This window comes from Onthophagus taurus, chromosome 7 (assembly GCF_036711975.1).
Source record: "Onthophagus taurus isolate NC chromosome 7, IU_Otau_3.0, whole genome shotgun sequence".
NCBI classification, from domain to species: Eukaryota; Metazoa; Arthropoda; class Insecta; order Coleoptera; family Scarabaeidae; genus Onthophagus; species Onthophagus taurus.
In genome coordinates this window covers 3,054,809-3,074,363 of record NC_091972.1, presented here as the reverse complement: position 1 = coordinate 3,074,363, position 19,555 = coordinate 3,054,809, and the positions used below count along the sequence as shown (strand labels likewise).

The 19,555-nt window shown below is 34.5% G+C and overlaps 2 protein-coding genes across 7 annotated transcripts; one reads left to right on the top strand and one right to left on the bottom strand.

Annotated features, from left to right (window-relative positions):
* Positions 1 to 872: 872 nt before the first annotated feature.
* Positions 873 to 15,040, bottom strand: LOC111420026 (putative leucine-rich repeat-containing protein DDB_G0290503). Of its 5 annotated transcripts, none has more exons than XM_071197299.1 (8): positions 14,564 to 14,815; positions 8,255 to 14,511; positions 8,064 to 8,181; positions 7,831 to 8,004; positions 7,674 to 7,772; positions 3,180 to 3,527; positions 2,569 to 2,813; positions 873 to 1,385 (listed from the first exon to the last, which is right to left on the bottom strand). In XM_071197299.1, exons 1-8 carry the CDS (start codon positions 14,736 to 14,738, stop codon positions 1,188 to 1,190), a joined length of 7,614 nt encoding a protein of 2,537 aa, XP_071053400.1. In that variant the 5' UTR covers positions 14,739 to 14,815; the 3' UTR covers positions 873 to 1,187. The 5 variants fall into 5 exon arrangements, with proteins under 5 accessions (XP_071053400.1, XP_071053401.1, XP_071053402.1 ...); XM_071197300.1 differs by having other exon boundaries at positions 2,569 to 2,810; XM_071197301.1 differs by lacking the exon at positions 873 to 1,385 and adding an exon at positions 2,364 to 2,507 and having other exon boundaries at positions 14,564 to 14,999.
* Positions 14,884 to 19,057, top strand: LOC111420032 (glutamic acid-rich protein-like). 2 transcript variants are annotated; one of them, XM_023052937.2, is made up of 5 exons: positions 14,914 to 15,289; positions 15,350 to 15,548; positions 15,784 to 15,963; positions 16,036 to 18,090; positions 18,152 to 19,057. In XM_023052937.2, exons 1-5 carry the CDS (start codon positions 15,198 to 15,200, stop codon positions 18,929 to 18,931), a joined length of 3,306 nt encoding a protein of 1,101 aa, XP_022908705.2. In that variant the 5' UTR covers positions 14,914 to 15,197; the 3' UTR covers positions 18,932 to 19,057. The 2 variants fall into 2 exon arrangements, with proteins under 2 accessions (XP_022908704.2, XP_022908705.2); XM_023052936.2 differs by having other exon boundaries at positions 14,884 to 15,289; positions 15,784 to 18,090.
* The last annotated feature ends 498 nt before the right edge of the window (positions 19,058 to 19,555 follow it).

The following is a 19,555-nucleotide window of genomic DNA, read 5'->3' as shown; positions in this document are numbered from 1 at the left end:
CCGCCGTATACAGTGTAAACAGACTTGGACTCAGCGGACATCCCTGCCTCAGTCCCTTCGTCGTCCAGAACACGTCGCTCAGCTTATCTCCCACTTTTATCCTAGCCATCGTCTCCATGTATATTTCCTTCACTCTCGGAATTAGGTGTTCCGTTATCCCCCTCCTCCCCATCTCCTCCCATAACTTCCCCCTATCCACCTTATCAAAAGCCGCCTTCAAATCTATAAACAGGGCGTACAATTTCCCTCCCTTCTTATCCAGCTCTCTATCTGCCAAATGCTTCAACACATACACGTTGTCGATTGCTCCCCTTCCCTTCCGAAAGCCTGCCTGCCCATCCGGCAAAATTCCCCCCAACTCCATCTCCTCCTCCAATCTTCCCAGCAGTATCTTCGTGTATACCTTGTATGCCGAGTCTAGTAGGTTAATTCCCCTGTAGCTCTCTACACTTCCCTTATTACCCTTTTTATATACTGGGCAAATTACCCCCACTTTCCATCCCTCCGGAATCCCACCCCCTCTCCATACGATATTCATCCCCTCCAACAACTTCACTCGCACCACCCTTGATGCTTCCAACCATGCTTCGTTATGTATCCCATCTTATTTCATTATAATTAACTCAGAAAATCTTCTTTAGCATTTTAAAAATTCAAACATGTAAATTGTTTTGTATATTTTTGAATATTCATTGTAATGACAAAAAGGTTTTTAACTCTATTTAAAAATTTTTTATGGAACTGTAATACGTAAAAGATTTGTCACGTTTAATGATCAAGTTGTTGACATGAGGTTTAAAGTGTGAAATTAAAACGCATTGTTTTTTACATTTACTTACACGTGGATGTCGAAATAAGTAAACTACATAAACTTTAATGTACTCAGAAAAACACTTTATTATAAGCCACATTTATAAACGAGCTAACGATACATGCTAACTTTAAAATTTATGAATTATAAATAGCTTGGTAAGAATATCTCTAACAATAAGTAAATTACCTTAATACCAATTTAATTGTATTAATTATTAATACCGTTCTAAGAAGATTAAAATATGGATTTTTATAAAGTTTTGAGACTAGAGACGAATTAAAAAATAAATGGTTATAATAACAATTAATTCCTGCCATCTTTTATAAAATATTTTTTTAACTTTTTTTATTTTTATAATTTATTTTTATGTTATTTATGGGGATTCCGGAACAGATTTGTTCTTCTTTTGCCTTCTTCTTACCAAAAACCCTCGAACGCCCGCTTGGATTTTAGTGGCAGATTGTTGTTCAAGATCGGTTGGTTTCTTATTCGAGTTTTTATTCGGATCCATTCTTCCAGAACTTTTACGTCGACAAATTCTTTTTATCCCGTTTGATTTAGGCGAAATAGTCTAAAAGCAAGAAGGTTTTATATCAATGTTTCTCCGACACGATGCACGCGAAACTAAACCACAAAGAAACGTTATAAAGGAAATTTAGAACACGTGACACATTGCACTACTGTGTGGATGACAAAATGATCTCGTTAAATTAATTCAATCAAGGACGACCCACATTCAATCGTACTCGACCTCACCATTTTACTTCCTTTAACCATTTCAATTCAACAATAATCATTGTTCAATTTTTCAATGTTAAAAACTAAAAGAGAGCAATTAAAAACTGTTTATTTATATTCTGACTGAATTTGGAATTGTTTATACTCCCTTAATTTTTTTTTTTTGAACAATAAAGATACAAGTTTTATTGCGAAATAAAAGAGTTTATTACCTTTATAAATCTTGGATGCGTTACAAATTTTAGAACCTTTATTATAATTGTTATCTCAAAAAATAATTAATTTCTTTTAACTTGTTATGATCTTTCGTAATTAATTTTGGAATTTTTCATTCAATTCAATTCTTCAGGAACGATTTTAATGATTTCTTTAATTGTTATTTTGTAATTATGTGCAAAATACGATAAATTCGCGAGCACGTCAAACAAAATTAAATCCTAATATTAGAATCAGTATTTTTAGTGTACAGGAGCGTTCCCGCTTACGCAAATTCGGCGATGTTCGTCCGTTTCGGCTGTCAACGCTTTGTGGTTTTTGAGATTTTTTTCGAATTCGCGAAAACCTATACGTTTGGAATTCCAGAACAAATCGGTAAAAACGTCATCGAATCATTTTAACTAGACATTTGGAATCCAATCCATTTAGATCCAACCAAGTTGCACACTAATATTTAGATTTAAGTGCAGGTAAAAATAAACGAAACGAATTATGTCGAAATTTCTCGCATTTAAGCCAAAAAGATGTCGTTTTAAGATCTTAATTTGTAAACGAACAATTTTTTTAATTATCCTGTTATAACAAAATTACTTAATTGGGAATAATTTTTTTAATTATCTTAATTTAATGTTAATAGGAATTAAATTACTCAAGAATACCAACAAAACGAAAAGATAACTATTTCTGTACTGAACCAGATGGCCATAGAAGCCCCATATATAGAACAGCGTCTAACGATCTAAACAATACAGCTTCAATTCAAATAAAATAATTCATTTCTAAAAAAAATTTAAACTTACCTTATTCTTCAATTTCTTCCTGACTTGGTATCCCCTGAAGCTCGCCTGAATCTTTGTCGCAGCCTGCTGTTCCGGTGTCTTCTTAATGATGGAGGAATTGTTGCGTTTGACCGTATCCATGACGACGACCGATTCAGCGCGCTGCTGATGTTCGTTTTGATCGATATCCGCTTGATCTCGGGCTGAAGCACAATTTTGCGCTTGCGCGCCAGATAAAGTCGTTTCCGTCACGAACGCAGCACCTGCTGAACACGAAACATTCGCCTTCGTACTTACTCGTCATTTGCCGCGCAAACTAAACAGTGCCAGGCGTCAAAAACTTGATGATTACAACGGAAAAAAAAAGAAAGGATGACACAAAAAAGAAATGAATATCGATTTGAGTAAAAAATCGAAACTGCGTGACGGCGGTTTGTGTGGGCTTCGCACGAAAATAGCACCGAGTTACTAAATTATTCAATGGCGTTCGATTTCGTAAGGGTACTCGGTTCGAAATAGACACGTGCCCTTGATTGAAATAAAAATTAGTATCCAGTAGGAAGAAAGCGGTTGTAGGCGGTGCGAGTGAGATGGAATGTGAATTTTACTTACTATGATTACAAATACTCGACCTGCTGATTGGCTCATTTCCAATGCCAAAGGGAGAGCGGATGTAGGTGAAGAACCATCAACCACAGAGATGTTGCATTGAACTGATGGATGAGGTGATGATGGTTTATTATGTCTCGAATCAATATTTGATTCACAATTTAGCTCTTCGGTCGATGACCCAGAACTTCCCAAGTTTCCTCTAATTGGGACTGAATCATATTTTATACCATTCGTTTTTTGGAAAGCTTTTGAAAAAGCTTTTTCTTGGTCGCTCGAAGCTATCAGTTTTGGTGAATCACCCTGACGATGTAAATAAAAAGGCTCCGACTTTGACTCTGATACTGAATCTGTTTCTTTTATTACATCGTCTTCAAAATAAATTAAACGAAAATTAAATTATTAGAAAAAAAGATATAACGTCACCCTAATTAGCAAACCTCATAACTCCCAAATGACAAAATTTGTAGGAAACAAATAAATTTATCTATCTTTACAGTTTTTTCAACAAGGACAGTCTCTATTCATATGTATAACTGTAAGTAGCTAGTTTATCAGTTATATCAATATTTTTAAAGATCCATACAATACTTAGGTGTTACAATGGAGTTACGAGGTTTTTCCATTAAATCCCAAAGTATCTGGAGTTACGAGGTCATAACATCATTAGAAATGATGACGAAATAGTTTTGTTGATGATCAGTGTTTACTTATTTGAAATTAAACAGAAAGGTACTTCAAAAAAATATTTAAAAAAATATATATTTCTTAGAACTTGCATTAATTTCACTCTGAAAAACAAAATTTTAATGATGCTGTAAGTTATCATAGAATGTGTGGTAATCAGACAGCATGTGGTTTTTAATGCCTGGAGATGTTGAAACTTTTCTTGGTTAATTTTCAATTTTTCTTGATAGAGTTGATAGACTTGATAGACCTTTTTGTTAGCTCTAATTGGGAGAGGCTGCCAGTCCTCAGTGTGTCGAAGCTTAAATTCAAGTGTACCATTTGGGTTATAACGTAGTTCACGCAAGTCAGTTGCAGTAAGATCTCCTGATCTTTTCCTGGCCTAATAGAAGGTATAGACTGCATGCTGCTAAAATTTCAGAAAAAACTGTACTCTAAATATTTTACTTGATATGGTTCTAGTCGTTTACGAGCTTTTTGAACATGTGACAAGTAAACTAAAATTAGAACTAAAACTAGAACTAACACTAGAAACTTTCGGGTTTTCCGTGCTACATCGAATGTCCCACTAACGAAAGACGAAACCTCTGTGCTCGCCAAAGGATTGAACTACGCAATCGCCCCGAAGAAGGTCCCAAAGGAGGAAATCATCTGCGAAGTGGAAGCAGCTGTTCGAGGGATGCCCGCACTGAAAGCCGAAGAGATCCGACAAGAAGTTGCGAGAGTATTGAAGTCAGCAAAACCACCAAAATCCAACTTGACGGTTGGTGGAAAGAAGACACTCCGATCTATAAAAGAAAAATCAGAAATCGTCGTGTTACCAGCAGACAAGGGGAATGCCACCGTTGTTATGGACAGGAAAGAATACGACGACAAAATGATGAACCTACTGGACCCAGCCACCTACAGGAAGATCAAGAAGGACCCCACAGACAAAATCGTAAGGAAAATGAAGGAACTGATGAAATCCACAGGAATTCCAGCAGAACAGCAGAAAGGTTTGTTTGTGCAGGCGCCGGTACCACCAAGAATCTACGGACTACCGAAGATTCACAAACCAGACGTACCCCTCCGCCCTATCGTCAGCGCCATCAACTCCCCAACATACCAGCTGGCCAAACATCTTGCAAAGATTCTGTCTCCCTTTACAGGTAACACGGAATCGTATGTCAGGGATTCTACACATTTTGTGGAATCGGTAAAAGGTGTAAAGCCGGATGCTGGTGATATGTTGGTAAGTTTCGATGTGGAATCCCTTTTTACTAGGGTACCAGTTAAGGATGCTGTAGAGGGTCTTCGCCGAAAACTCATTCCGGAGGGTTTACCAGAATACGTGCCAGATCTGGTGGAGTATTGCTTATCGTCGACGTATTTCAGCTGGAAAGGAGAATTCTACGAGCAGTTCGAAGGGGCAGCCATGGGATCTCCACTTTCGCCAGTTATAGCTAATTTCTACATGGAATTATTCGAAGAGGACACTTTGAAGAAGAGCCAGCGGAAACCAAAACTATGTCTCCGATATGTGGATGACACGTTTGTGATATGGCAACATGGTCAAAAACGGCTCCAAGAGTTCTCTTTGAACTCTCAACATCCCATGATTAAGTTCACCATGGAAACAGAAACTGCCAAAAAACTACCTTTCCTAGATGTGTTGGTCACCAGGACGACAAATGGAGATATAGAACTTGGTGTATACCGAAAGAAGACCCATATCAACAGGTATTTACAGGCATGTTCACATCATCATCCCCAACAGAAGAGGTCCATGATCCGTATATTATTTCAACGAGCAGCGAGACTATGTGAAGGAGGGAACTTGAAGAAGGAGCAACACTTTCTACGAGGCGTGCTGCAGGAGAATGGATACACTTCGAGGGACATCAACCAGGCCATCAAGCAGCGAAAGCAGAAAGAAGACACGGTAGGCACAAAACCACTTGGATTTATCTGTCTTCCCTATGTTTCAGGTGTAACGGAACGAATTGCTAGGCACCTCAAGAAGAACGACATCGTAGTGCGGTACGGCACGGTCAGCAAAATTCGGAACACACTCCCGATAGCCAAGGACAAACTAACTCCATTAAAAGGAGCAGGAGTCTATCGACTATCGTGTAGTTGTGGGAAGGTTTATGTTGGCCAAACTGGACGCAACGTCGACTGCCGCATCAAGGAGCATGAGAGGGATGTAAGGCTGAAGAAGATCCAGCAGTCGGCGGTTGCGGAACATTGCCATGCAGAGGGGCACCGAATAGACTTCGAACAAACAAAGGTGCTGGCTAGGGACAACAGATACTACTAAAGACTGACAAGAGAAGCCATAGAGATCCACCGACATAAAAATAACGTCAACAGAGAGGATGGCTGGGAGCTTAGCAGAACTGTAGAGTTCATACAACTGTTGTTTGGACTGTCATTGTGGTTCGAGATATAATTTCTTAGATGCTGATCTGCAGTAATGCGACTCCATCTTTGGCAGAGTTTCAAAAAATAATTTAAGGGAATCTATTCTTGTAACATCCAATCTTCTCCTTTTCTTTTGACTTGGGTCTTCATTTTTCCGGTTTGTCTCAATTTCTATAGTTTCGTCAGCTTCTTTTTTTTCATCTTCTTCCTTTTCACGTTTCCAGGAACGTGCTGTCCATTCTCCTATTCCCATTGAATTAAGAAACATTCTTTTGCACACCTTGAGTGGTTCATTGTTTTTTTCGTAAATAGTAACTAAAGCTATTTACCCTTTGTGAGTTCTCCTCTTCTTTTCGATCTCTATGTTGTTGAGTTTCGCCCAATTTCATATTCAGCTGCACAAAAAGTTTCTTTTCTTTCCAACTCAATTCCCAAAAACTATCGAATTCTGATTTTCTATCCTCCTCAGAAAATAAATAACATTTTAAAGTAGACTTTTTTGCTGAACCTTTATTTTTGGTAGATTTTTTGCTTTGGAAGTATTCCCATTTCCCATCAACAATCTTTTTTCCTTTATACGAGTCGCCTAGCTCTCTTCTTCTTTTATTCTGCTCCCTCTTCCAGTTGCCTTTTTTAACGTGTCTTCTTTTCAGTCTTTTTCTTCGCAAAGGCTCTTCGTTTTCCACATTTTCTTCTTCGCTATTCAATTCTTCAGTAGGTCGATAATCTGGATCTTCGACTGTTGATGTTTTAGTAGTATTTTGATCACACTGCTTTTCACAATTTCACCCCTAGAAATATCTTCCGATGAGTTAGGCTCCGAATCTTTTTCTTTGCAACTTTGAACTACAGCAGATTGATAATCTGTGTCTTCAGTTTGTGACGCCTCATTGGCATTTTTCTCAGTAACTTCTATGTTTTCGTCTTCCAACGTATCTTTAGATAAGAAGTATACTTCACTAACTTCTATCTCCACATCTTGTAAATTCCTTGCTGTGTTCTGTTGATTGGATTTAGAAGTTCTTGAACTACAGTATATTCCACAATGTTACGTAGTTGAGAATCCACGAAAATTGGGAGCTTTTGAAGAGCCATGTCTAGAATTTTTCGTGCACGGGACACCATCTCCGAAAATAAGACAAAACCGTAACAGTTGTCACTTTACAAAAGTAAATAAATTTAAAAAAACACAAACATTTACTTCAAAAGTTACTTAAAACAATATAAATGTACATTATCTTGTTAGAATTAGGGCAAATTAGGGCTCACGGTTGACTACGACAACACCTAATTTAACATTACACACAACTATAACCTCAATTTTAGCTTTGAACCAAATCATAGCTAATTAAGGTGACGATATCTCACATCCTTTTAAAAGAACAATACAAACATCATTTCATTTCTTAATTATTATTACTCACCTGGTTGCGTGTCTTCTTCTGGTAATGAAGGTAATGATCTTGAAGTAGAACAATTTACTTCGGTAGGACTTATTGATTTTCTTCCCTCTACATCTTCACCTAAATAAAAAATTAAATTCAAAACTAACTCTATTTTTTTTTGTATTCAAACAGTTACCAAATCCAAGATGTTCCAATTTATATATTTTGTAATTATCTGTTATATTACCATTAGAAATTGGAAAAGTAGGTGCTTTAAAAGTTGACATATATAAATTTGTGGTTCCATGATCCATGCTCGATTCAGAATTATTATTGCTGGATTTTAACTCATTTTCTCCGATATCAACATCTAAAAAAATGTATTCACAGATTGAATAACACAAATTATTTACTATCTAATTAACGCACCTTCCGAAACAGATTCAAGAGTTGATGGTTGTTTGGTTGTTATTTCTTTGCGATTTCGTATGTTAGACTCAGATTTACTATCTGCATTTAAACTTGCATTCTTTGTATTTATTTGATTCTGGAATATAATAAACATAAATAATAGGATAATATCTGCATCTTAAGCATTTTAATAATAAATTTATTCTTACCTCTTTGATGTTTTGGTTTTCTTTAAGAGTTACAGGATCCTGCAACGTGGATTTTAATATTTTATCTTTACCCTCTATTTTAACATTGAATTTTTCCAAGCCTTCAGTATTTATATTTAAATTGCTGTCAGAAGACTGGTTTGCTTTAATCGAATTCGTTTCATCTTTTTTGTCACTTTTATTTTTATTTTCTGTATCATTTGATTCAATATCCTTTCTTAATTCAATATATTCAATTTTTTGCGTATTATCATTTTGCAACTGTATATCATGGGATTTATTATTTGGCGTAACAGCAATTCTGTTTTCTCCACCAGATTTCGATTTATTTTCTTCTGTTTCATTGATTTTACTTTTTCCATTAATTTCCTTGGTTAATTCTTGGACTTCTTCGGCAACATCTACTTTTGAAGCATCCTTTTTTAAATGTTCTGGTTTATCATTATTCAAGATTCCATCATTAGATTCATTTTTCTTGTTTTTGTTTCCGCCATCTATTTCGTCTGTATTTGTATCTTGTTCCGTTTCATTTACACCTTTTTTCTTTGATAATTCATCATCGCCTTTTCGGTCCTGAGTTGAAATTATATCAGTTGTGGTCAAATGATGGGTTGATTCATTTTCGTTTGGCAATTCAATTCTTTCAGTATACAATTCTTCTTGTTGTGTTTTTTCTACATTAGATAATTTTGTGTCATGTTTTTTTAAAGAAAGTATATCATGGATTGGTTCATCATTTTTTGGTGATTCATTCCTATTATCAGAACTTTCACAAGGAATCATTTCAACCTTTTCCAACTTCAAGTCATCTTTTTGAGTCTCGTCGTTTATTTGTCCAGCTTTTTCTATGTTACATAATTTGGTGTTATGTTTTTCGTTTTTTGTAGAAGAAACTAAGTCATCATTTAATTTATCATTTGAATCTTGTGCTGGAGTTTCTTCGTTTTTTTCCAATTTTACTTCCTCTCCTTTATGTGATTTAGCGTCCACTTCCGCTGCTTTCTCAATGTTAGATGACTGTATAATATCGTAATTAATGTTGTCTGTAGTAGAAATTACATCATGAGTTGATTTATTACTTCTTGATAATTCGCCATCATTTGAATCTTGAGCTGGAGTTTTTTCGTTTTTTTCCAATTTTAATTCATCTTCTTTCTGTGATTTAGTGTCCACTTCCGTTGCTTTCTCGGTATTAGATAACTCTATAACATCATTATTAACGTTTTCTGTAGAAGAAACTTCATCATGAGTTGATTTATCACTCCTTGATGATTTGCCATCATTTGAATCTTGAGCTGGAGTTTCTTCATTTTTTCCCAATTTCAATTCGTTTCCTTTTTGTGATTTAGTTTCCACTTCTGTTGCTTTCTCAATGTTAGATGACTGTATAATATCGTTATTAATGTTGTCTGTAGTAGAAATTACATCATGAGTTGATTTATTACTTCTTGATAATTCGCCATCATTTGAATCTTGAGCTGGAGTTTTTTCGTTTTTTTCCAATTTTAATTCATCTTCTTTCTGTGATTTAGTGTCCACTTCCGTTGCTTTCTCGGTATTAGGTAACTCTATAACATCATTATTAACGTTTTCTGTAGAAGAAAGTTCATCATGAGTTGATTTATCACTCCTTGATGATTTGCCATCATTTGAATCTTGAGCTGGAGTTTCTTCATTTTTTCCCAATTTCAATTCGTTTCCTTTTTGTGATTTAGTTTCCACTTCTGTTGCTTTCTCAGTGTTAGATGACTGTATAACATCCTTATTGACGTTTTCTGTAGAAGAATCTACATCATGAGTTGATTTATTATCCTTTGATGATTCGCCAACATTTAAATCTTGTGCGGGAGTTTCTTCATTTTTTCCAAATTTCAATTCGTTTCCTTTTTGTGATTTAGTTTCCACTTCTGTTGCTTTCTCAGTGTTAGATGACTGTATAACATCGTTATTAATGTTGTCAGTAGTAGAAATTACATCATGAGTTGATTTATTACTTCTTGATGATTCACCATCATTTAAATCTTGAGCTGGAGTTTTTTCTTTTTTTTCCAATTTCAATTCATCTCCTTTTTGTGATTTAGTTTCCACTTCTGTTGCTTTCTCAGTGTTAGATGACTGTATAACATCGTTATTAATGTTGTCAGTAGTAGAAATTACATCATGAGTTGATTTATTACTTCTTGATGATTCACCATCATTTAAATCTTGAGCTGGAGTTTTTTCTTTTTTTTCCAATTTCAATTCATCTCCTTTTTGTGATTTAGTTTCCACTTCTGTTGCTTTCTCAGTGTTAGATGACTGTATAACATCGTTATTAATGTTGTCAGTAGTAGAAATTACATCATGAGTTGATTTATTACTTCTTGATGATTCACCATCATTTAAATCTTGAGCTGGAGTTTTTTCTTTTTTTTCCAATTTCAATTCATCTCCTTTTTGTGATTTAATGTCCACTTCCGCTGCTTTCTCAATGTTAGATAACTGTACAACATCATTATTGAGGTTTTCTGTAGAAGAATCTACATCGTGAGTTGATTTATTACTCTTTAATGATTTGCCATCATTTGAATCTTGAGCTGGAGTTTTTTCGTTTTTTCCCAATTCCAATTCGCCATCTTTTTGTGATTTCATTTCCGCTACTTTCTCGGTATTAGATAACTTTATAATATCATTATTAACGTTGCCTGAAGAAGAAGCTACATCATGAATTGATTTATCGCTCTTTGATGATTCTCCATCATTTGAATCTTGAGCTGGAGTTTTTTCGTTTTTTTCCAATTTCATTTCGTCTCCTTTTTGTGATTTAATGTCCACTTCCACTGCTTTTTCAGTATTAGATAACTGTACAACTTCATTATTAACATTCCCTGAAGAAGAAACTACATCATGAATTGATTTATCACTCTTTGATGATTCGCCATCATTTGAATCTTGAGCTGGAGTTTTTTCGATTTTTCCCAATTCCAATTCGCCATCTTTTTGTGATTCCATTTCCGTTACTTTCTCACCATTAGATAACTGTACATCGTTTTTAAGATTTTCTGCAGCAGAAACTACATCATGGATTAATTTATCATTCTTTATCACTTCGTTTTTCTCCATCTTCAACTCCTCTCCTTCTTTTTGTGATTTGGTATCCACTTCCGTAGCTTTCTCAGCATTAGATAGATGTACAACATCATCTACGTCATGCATTGATTTAAACTTTTTTGACAAATCATCATCATAATTCGAATTTTGTAGTTCAGTTTTTTTAACATCACCTTCATTAAGATCTTGGGAACCTTGTATTACCCCATCCTTCATGCCTGAATCTTGCAATAAAGGTTCTTTGCCCATTTTGGTTATTTCATCTTGCGTAGTATTTATCGGAAAACTTTCACTTTCTAAACTATCCAAGGCTATATTATCAAGAGTATCATCTGTTGAAAGTTCACCAGTTTCTAAATTGCTTTTGCAAGTTTCTGATGTTTTAATATCTTGATTATTTAATTTTAGATCACTTTCTGAAAGTTTATTTTCTTTTTTAACAGATTGATCCGTATTTAATTTTTCTCCTTGATCTTTTTCAGCTTTTTCTTTAGATGTAATTTGTGGTTCCATGTTATGATGAATCAGATTTGCATCTGATTCAGATACATCTTTAATAATTTCTGTTTTCGGAGCGTTTTTCAAGCAATTTTCAGTGAGTTTAGAATTATTTTGTAATTCTTGTACTTGAGAAACTTCTAAAAAACTTGATTTATCCGTAGATTGTTTACTTTCCATCTCTTTAGACTCTTTAATTGCTACATTGACATTATTTTCATTTGAATCGTCTTTAGGGTTCTTAATTTCTTTCCCACCACCATTTTCTTGAATTAAATTTTCTTCATTCTTACTTATTTCATTTGAACTTGCGGATTCCTCAGCTTCAACTTCAACTTTAGCTTTATTTTTTGTAACATTATTCTTTTCTTCAATATTAGTTTTTTCTAATTGATTTTCTTTTAGAAGTTCCTCTTGAGTATCTCCTTTATGTAATTTATTTAAGTTTAAAGAATTTTCTTTTTCTTGTGGATCAGATTTGATGGTATCAGCAACTTTATTTAATTCATTACCATCGAATTTTATCTTTGATTCTTCAATATCTTTCTTAGTAAAATTATTTACAGAAATTTTTTCATCACATACAGATTCTTTCTTATCTTCATTAAAACTCACTTCTCTTTTATTTCTTGAATCATTAGACTCAAAGTTTGAGGAATCAAGATTAGAAACTTTATCATGTCCAACCACTTGATTCGCCTCTTGAATTATATCATCGATTTGTTCCGAAACAGTTTTTTCTTCCACCCCATTTTTTAGGTGATGTTCTACTCTTTCTTGATAACTTTTTCCATTCGCTGCGTTCAATAAATTTTCTTTATCTTCACTATACGTTCTAAGAGGAATATATTGATATTCAGGTTCAACAACAGTGGGCTTTTTTGAGACAAATTCCGTGCCGTTAGGGGAAAATTTTTGTTTAACAGGTTCGATTATAGAGTTGATATATTCAGTGATTGCCCCGTTAGACTTCTCAGAAATCTCTTTATTAGGAGAATAAATAATAATTTCTTTTTCAATTTTCGGTTCAATTTGAATATCTGGTTTCTTATCAATTTCATTTTTTGGTGAATTATCACCATCTTCAGAATATTGTCTCAAAGGAATATAAATATATTTTGGTGATTCAGTTTCTTGTGCCGAAAGCGATCTCTCTTTTAACATTTTATCGACTTTTTGAGGAGTGGAAGGAGTTTCAGCAGAAAAAGCTCTTCTCAAAGGTTCAGTTATAGTCGTTAAATATCTTGTGATTTCTTTATTAACTTGTTCTTCTTTAATTTGTTTTGTTTCCTCCTTGTTTTTGAGATTTATATCTTGAATCAACTCTTCTTCAGGGTTAGTAACAATCTGATTATTACTGAAAATCACTGTATCTACTGAGTCAGCTGAAGTTGTTGAATCCTTACTAACTGGTCTTTTAATTGTTTCAACATCAAGCTTCTCCACATTTTTTTCTTGTGGTTCGGAAGATATCTCAACGACGTCTACACCATTTTCAATTATTACTTTAAGCGTTTCTTCTTCAGGCGTATTAATTAAATTTTCGTTTTTAACATCGGGTTTTAAATCAAAAGGATTTTTTTGTGTTTCAATATTTTCAATCAAAATTGGTTGTGTTTCGGATGAAACATCAAAATCTTTACCTTTTTCAATTATTACTTTTAATACATCATTGTCATCTTTATCTACAAAGTTTTTAATAAGATCTTTTTCTTCATTGATTATGTCGTTTTTTAAAACTTTATCCTCAATTTCTTCTTTCATATTTTTAACTTTTTCGACATTATCTTCAAGATTTTCTTCTTCCACCAAAGTGGATAATCTCTCTTTATCGTCAATAACAACCTTAGGAATAAATCTATGCTCTTTTCTAGATAAATATCCTCTAAATAAAGCTTGAATTACTATCGCAGCTTTTCGACGTTGCTCTTCGGTAAGTGCTCCATCGACTTTTTCACTTTTAAAACTAACATTTTTCCTGATCTTGTGACCTCTCCATACCGATTGAATCTTCGTGGCTGCTTTATTTTTGTAATTATCCATCTCAGAGATGATTTCTTTATTGATAGATGGTTGAACATCACCGCCAAAAATAGAATCAACTTCGTTATTTTTAATTTCTTCTTTATTCTCAGACGATTTTTCAATTTTCCTCAATCTACGTCTAGTTATAAAACTTCTTATCAAAGATTGTATTAAAATTGCTGCTTTTTCTAGCGGCATCGATGAAGTTTCATTTTGTTTAGTAGTTTTATTTATTAAATTTTTAATGGGTGATTTGGTTTCTTCATTAGAAATAGTAGAACTTGAGGAAGATTTAGAAGAGGTTTTTTTCAGTTTATTCTTGTTTGTTTCCGTACTTTTCGGTGGATCTCGCTTTTTGGATTCCAAAGTTTTCGATAGGCGACGTTTTTCGAGGATACATTTTGCTTTTTCGTTTATGTTATCGTTTTGAGGGGTTCTCGGTGACAAGTTAGAGTCTACTTTAGCCTTGACGTTTCGTCTATTGATCCTGCGAATAGGTAACGGAGGTTGCTCATTTTTTAATTTCATAGTTGTGCCAATTGTTGCTGTTTTAATTTTTAAAACGTCGTTTTTTGTGTATTCTTTACGTAAACCCCCGTTGGTTGATGGTTGTTGGATTGATTTTCCAACTTTTGGTAAAGGTACTGCTTAAAAATAAACATAACGAATTTTTCTTACCTATTTTTAATTACTTACCTTTATAATTTGCTTTATTTCTAATGGATAATAGACGTGAAAAATATTCGGATGCAAAGGTGTAGATATCATCTGGTTTTTTCTTTAGCACCTCTTTCGTTAAAGTTTCCATAAGCTCTTCTAAACCTAAAGGAACACTAACTCTTTTTACAACCATTTCGGGTTCACTTGCCATCTTATCTTTTAATGAAAACTTTTTTGCTTGTTATCTTGGTCGTGATATTTTCAGACTGAGTTTAACGAAGACTTGTTAGTAGGGAAAATTCGATCAATGTCTTTACGTGACTGTTGAATGCCTAACAACTTTTTTTTGAGAATAGGAACGATACAAACAACGTTAAAAATCAATAAAACCGTACGCTATAAAGCATTACATATTTATAGACTCGAAAGATTTACAATTTAGGATAATAATTTATTTGCATTGTTTGTCCCAACCAGATGAATTAAAACGATCTGAAAGAAACTAATATAAAAAAATTTAACTTTAACAAAATCGAAGCAATCACCAACCAAAAAAGAACGTCAATTTGTTTATAAAAAATGTCGAACTGCTGTCCGAATTGTTTATGTGACTCTTAAAATTATTTGACTCTTTACAAAAACTCCTCGTTCTCAAAGGAAAAAGAACGAAATGAAGAGGTGTTGTTCCATCGTGCTCTTCACATTAATGGCTATTTTTGAGGTCAAGGCTAAGTCGTTAGTTTTTAACAAATACGGCACAAGGTAAATGAAAGTGTTTTAACCCTCAATGTCAATGTTACCATTTAGTTTTTTTATTAATAGTCCTTATTACGGCGCCAGGAGACCATCTTACGACATGGATTTTGATGAGATGCAAGATCAAAGTTCTGACGTTTTCGGTTATAAAAGATCCATCGATGGAGGTATCCATCCGTTTAAAAGAAGCATTTTTGGAAGTACACGAAAAAGAAGTCCTTATGGTTTAGTTTATAATCAAGGAAAACCGATTGGAATTCTTGAGGTTATTTCTTTTTTTAAATATATTGAGTTTAGTCGAAATTTCGACTTTTGGCCATTTTAAAGTAAACACCTTTCCATTTACTCTTGGCACATATCCATCAAACTTTTTTAACGTTTCTTTCTGACACGTGTTAGAAAGCGTCACCAGAAACAAAAATAATTAAAGCTAAGCTCATTTCCTCATTGCGTTTAATTTTTTTTTTAATTAAAAACAAATTTGTTATAATTTTTGTTAGCCAATTGGTCAAGCGTTTGAATATGCTTCTTATCCAGCCCCTCGAGATGTTAACCTAAGAAATACAGGTTTTAAGTCGCAATGGTATCCAACAAAAAGGGAGTCAACGGACTTGGAGATGGATGATTTGGAGCGAGCCGACGACGAGCTGGGGGCGTTACACAGCAGCAATTACGCGAACGTACTGGCCAAGTTCAAAGTCAACAACAAAGTCAAACATCGGCCTTACCGTGATTTTCTATGTGCACAACAGGTTAAAAGAAACGCGTTCTCCGAAGACGTAGCTGAAGATGGAAACCAAGATCATCAGTTCGATCCTGCAGCGTTGGTTTCATCCGTGGTTTCAGCGTCGTCTTTCAGCAACCCGACATCTTCGTTACTGGAAGAGACCTCGTCGGATTTGGCGAACAAAAAGCGGGAAGGAGATGAATTGAAGAAACGGGGAGCTTTGAATTTGGGCGATTTAACGAGCGATCAAAAGCAAGACGAAGAACAAGTTGTAAAAATCGATTCCGGGTTGAAATCTTCATCGAAAGTTAAACGAAAAGCCGAGGAGAAGATTGGTGATGTTGATGATAATCTAAAAGAGGTAATGGACGATTTGAATTTTATAGAAAAGGATGGTTCCGAGCAGCAAAAAGATGAAAAGATTGCTATGAAAAAGAGGGAGATCTATTTTGAAGATGAAGACCTTGAGAATGGTCTCAATAAGATCGGGTTAACCAAAGAATCTCACTTTGACAGAAATAAAAAGGAAGATACTCCTCTTAAAACAAAAATCGTTACCAAATCATTAAAAAACATCAAAAAGACCAAAGTTGAAAAAAGCATTCATAGAAAAGGTAAAAAGAAAGCTAGAAAGGATTCTGATGAGCCCAAACAAAGAATTGTAAAAAGTCCTAAGCGCCTCAAAGGAAACAATTACAACAATAACCGAGGTTCAAAAATAAATAAAATCGCAAATTATCAGTCTGCTGGCGAAGAATACCTTCGAAAGAAACGACAAACTGCTAAAGACGAAAAAGCTGAGAGAGGCGATTCTGAAATTATGAAAGGATTAGAAGAAGCCTCTGGTGATTTAACAGTAAGCGGGAATAAATCGCCTCTTGTAGCTGTAAGTAACGATGAAATTGAAAAGAAGAGTCAAGAAAAACGCGATAAAGAAGAACTGGAGTACGAAAAAAGGCTCGAGAGGAACATCGAGGAAAAAATTAACGCTATCAAAGAAGAAGTTAAAAGGGAAATTTCCCGTTTGCAATCTGACGATGAAGATGTTGATGACCCACAAAGGAAAAAAAGAGAGATAACTAATAACTTGATGGAATGTGAAAGTAGTATCCTTGATCCAGGAGAAAACATCGAAGAAGATCTTGAACCACACATTCGAAAGAGAAGAGGAACCGAAATAAACAATAACAAAAATAAAATGCATCCGGTTGAATCGGAAGAGGAAAAGACCCCGAAAGAATTGGAAGAAAATTCTGCTATTAATAGTAACGAAGAAATAAAATCGAATTCAGAAGAATCGATGATAAATAATCGACAAGAAGTTGCAAATGATGAAGCAGAATCTAAAGAAAAATCTTTAATTAAAAGAGCTTCAAAATCAGTACCCGAACTAAAAGAGGAAAAGGAAGAAGAAGAAGACAAAGAAAGTAGTGATGAAGACGATGAGACAGAACGGGAAACATCAATGATTAAGCGCAACCAAAAGAAAGAAAGAGAAAAAGAAAGAAAAAAAATTGCAAAAGAAGACATGGAAGAAAACGAAGAAGATAAAAACGTTGATAAAAGAGACGCTGAAATTCAAGTAACCGAAAAAATAGAGAATAACGGAGAAGAAGATGCTTCAACCGAAAATATTAATAAAAGAAACGATATTGACGTTAGCGCCAAAGAACAAACAGAAATCAACGCGGTAATAGCAGATGCAAACACGATCGTGAAAAGAAACGAAGAAGAACAAACAACGAATAAATTTATTATACCCAGAGCAGGTATCGAATCTACCTATGAGGAGGAAGAAGAAAATCGACAAGAACGAAGCATAAAAGAAAAAGATGTTAAAAATTTTAATAACCAAAAAGAATCCAAAGGAAAAGAAGAAAATTTAATAAAAAATACCGATAATATCTCAAAACGCGATCAAAGATCTCCCGATGAATCAAGTAGCAAACCAATAACACACAAAGAAATCAAAGAAAAACAACAAAAAAGAAGTACAAATGAAGCAAAAGAAACGATTCCAGAATTGGAGAAACCAGCAGCTTCGAAATCGGTTATTTTAAACGAACAAGAATTGGGTAAAGTAAGTTTTATATTAATTAAAATCATAATAACGAACTAATTTGTTATTAATTTTTTTTGAGGAAAACCAAGTTGAGGAAAGAAGTGCTGCGGAAACCGAAGAGACAAAAGAATTACCAATAAATAATCAAGAAAAATCAAATCTTAACCAAGATTCATCTCAAACCGATAAAGAAGAAATCAAAGAAGAAAGTAACGAAGTGAATCAAAACGTTAAAAAACTCGCCGAGGAAGATGAAACATCATATTTAGAATCGAAAGAAAAACAAAATGATAATTCCGATGTTAAACGAAAACGAAGATCTTTATATAACGAAATGTTAAAGCGGTCTTCTCGAAAAAAACGTGATGGTTCTTGGAGTGATTCGGATTCGGTCGGATATAGAGCGGAGGATGGTGAAATTGATGAAGAGGACGATGAAATGCAAGATGATGGTTTTGATGATCAAACATCTAATTTAGTAAATAAAAGAAACGAATACGAAGACGTAGACGGTCCGGATTATCCAACATATATGGAAAGAAATAAGAGGAACGCCCTTAGACTTTACGACGATGAAGTTGGGGAAGATGAATCGTTTGATAATTTTTTGTTTTATCCGAAGAAATATTCTCGAGTAAAGCGATACGATAATTTAGGTGATAATGTAGTTAGAACGCGTAATAAACGACGTAAAAGACGCGAGGAGGAACTTACGGGCCGGTTAAGAGGCGATGCCGTTGAAAAGAATGATATTACGGAATTATCCGAAGCGGATATATTCGGAGGACTTCCGCAAAGTTATGAAGGTGAATTATCGCGGTTTAAAAGAGTGAAGCGATCGAGGGATACAGAAAAATAAGTTAGAAAAAAAAACTAAAATGTAATATAATGGAATGGCTTTTTTTTATTTATAATTTATATTTTATTTTACTGTAATCACCTAATCTATATATAATGATAATTTATATAAACTCTTTATATTGCAGGTTTGTTGTATTTATTTTTTAACTTCTCAATTATTTAATTGACTCTGACGTTCTTTTTTGGGTTGTTTGAAGTTTCTAGCGTTGAATAACAAATAAAACTAGACTAATACTAACACTAGAACTGCCACGGAGCAGATCTCTGTGGCAATTCGCTCTGCATATCACAGTAGCAGTCCACTGAAGGTGAAAAGTAGTAATCGGGGCACACCCTGGTGGAACGAATCTCTTAGCTCCGAAAGACAAGAGGTCCGAAAGCTTTTCAACCGGGCTAAGACATTAGGTGAATGGGAGAAATATAAACAAGCTCTAACGAATTACACCAAAAACATACGTAAGGCAAAAAGAGAGTCTTGGAGGAGGTTCTGTGAGGGAGTGAAAGACACACCCAGCAGTGCAAGAATTCACAAGATTCTCGCTAGAGATCCGGTACTACCCCTGGGCTCACTTAGGCGGCCTGATGGTAGTTTTACGGACTCTAGCAGAGCCTCGTTGGAGCT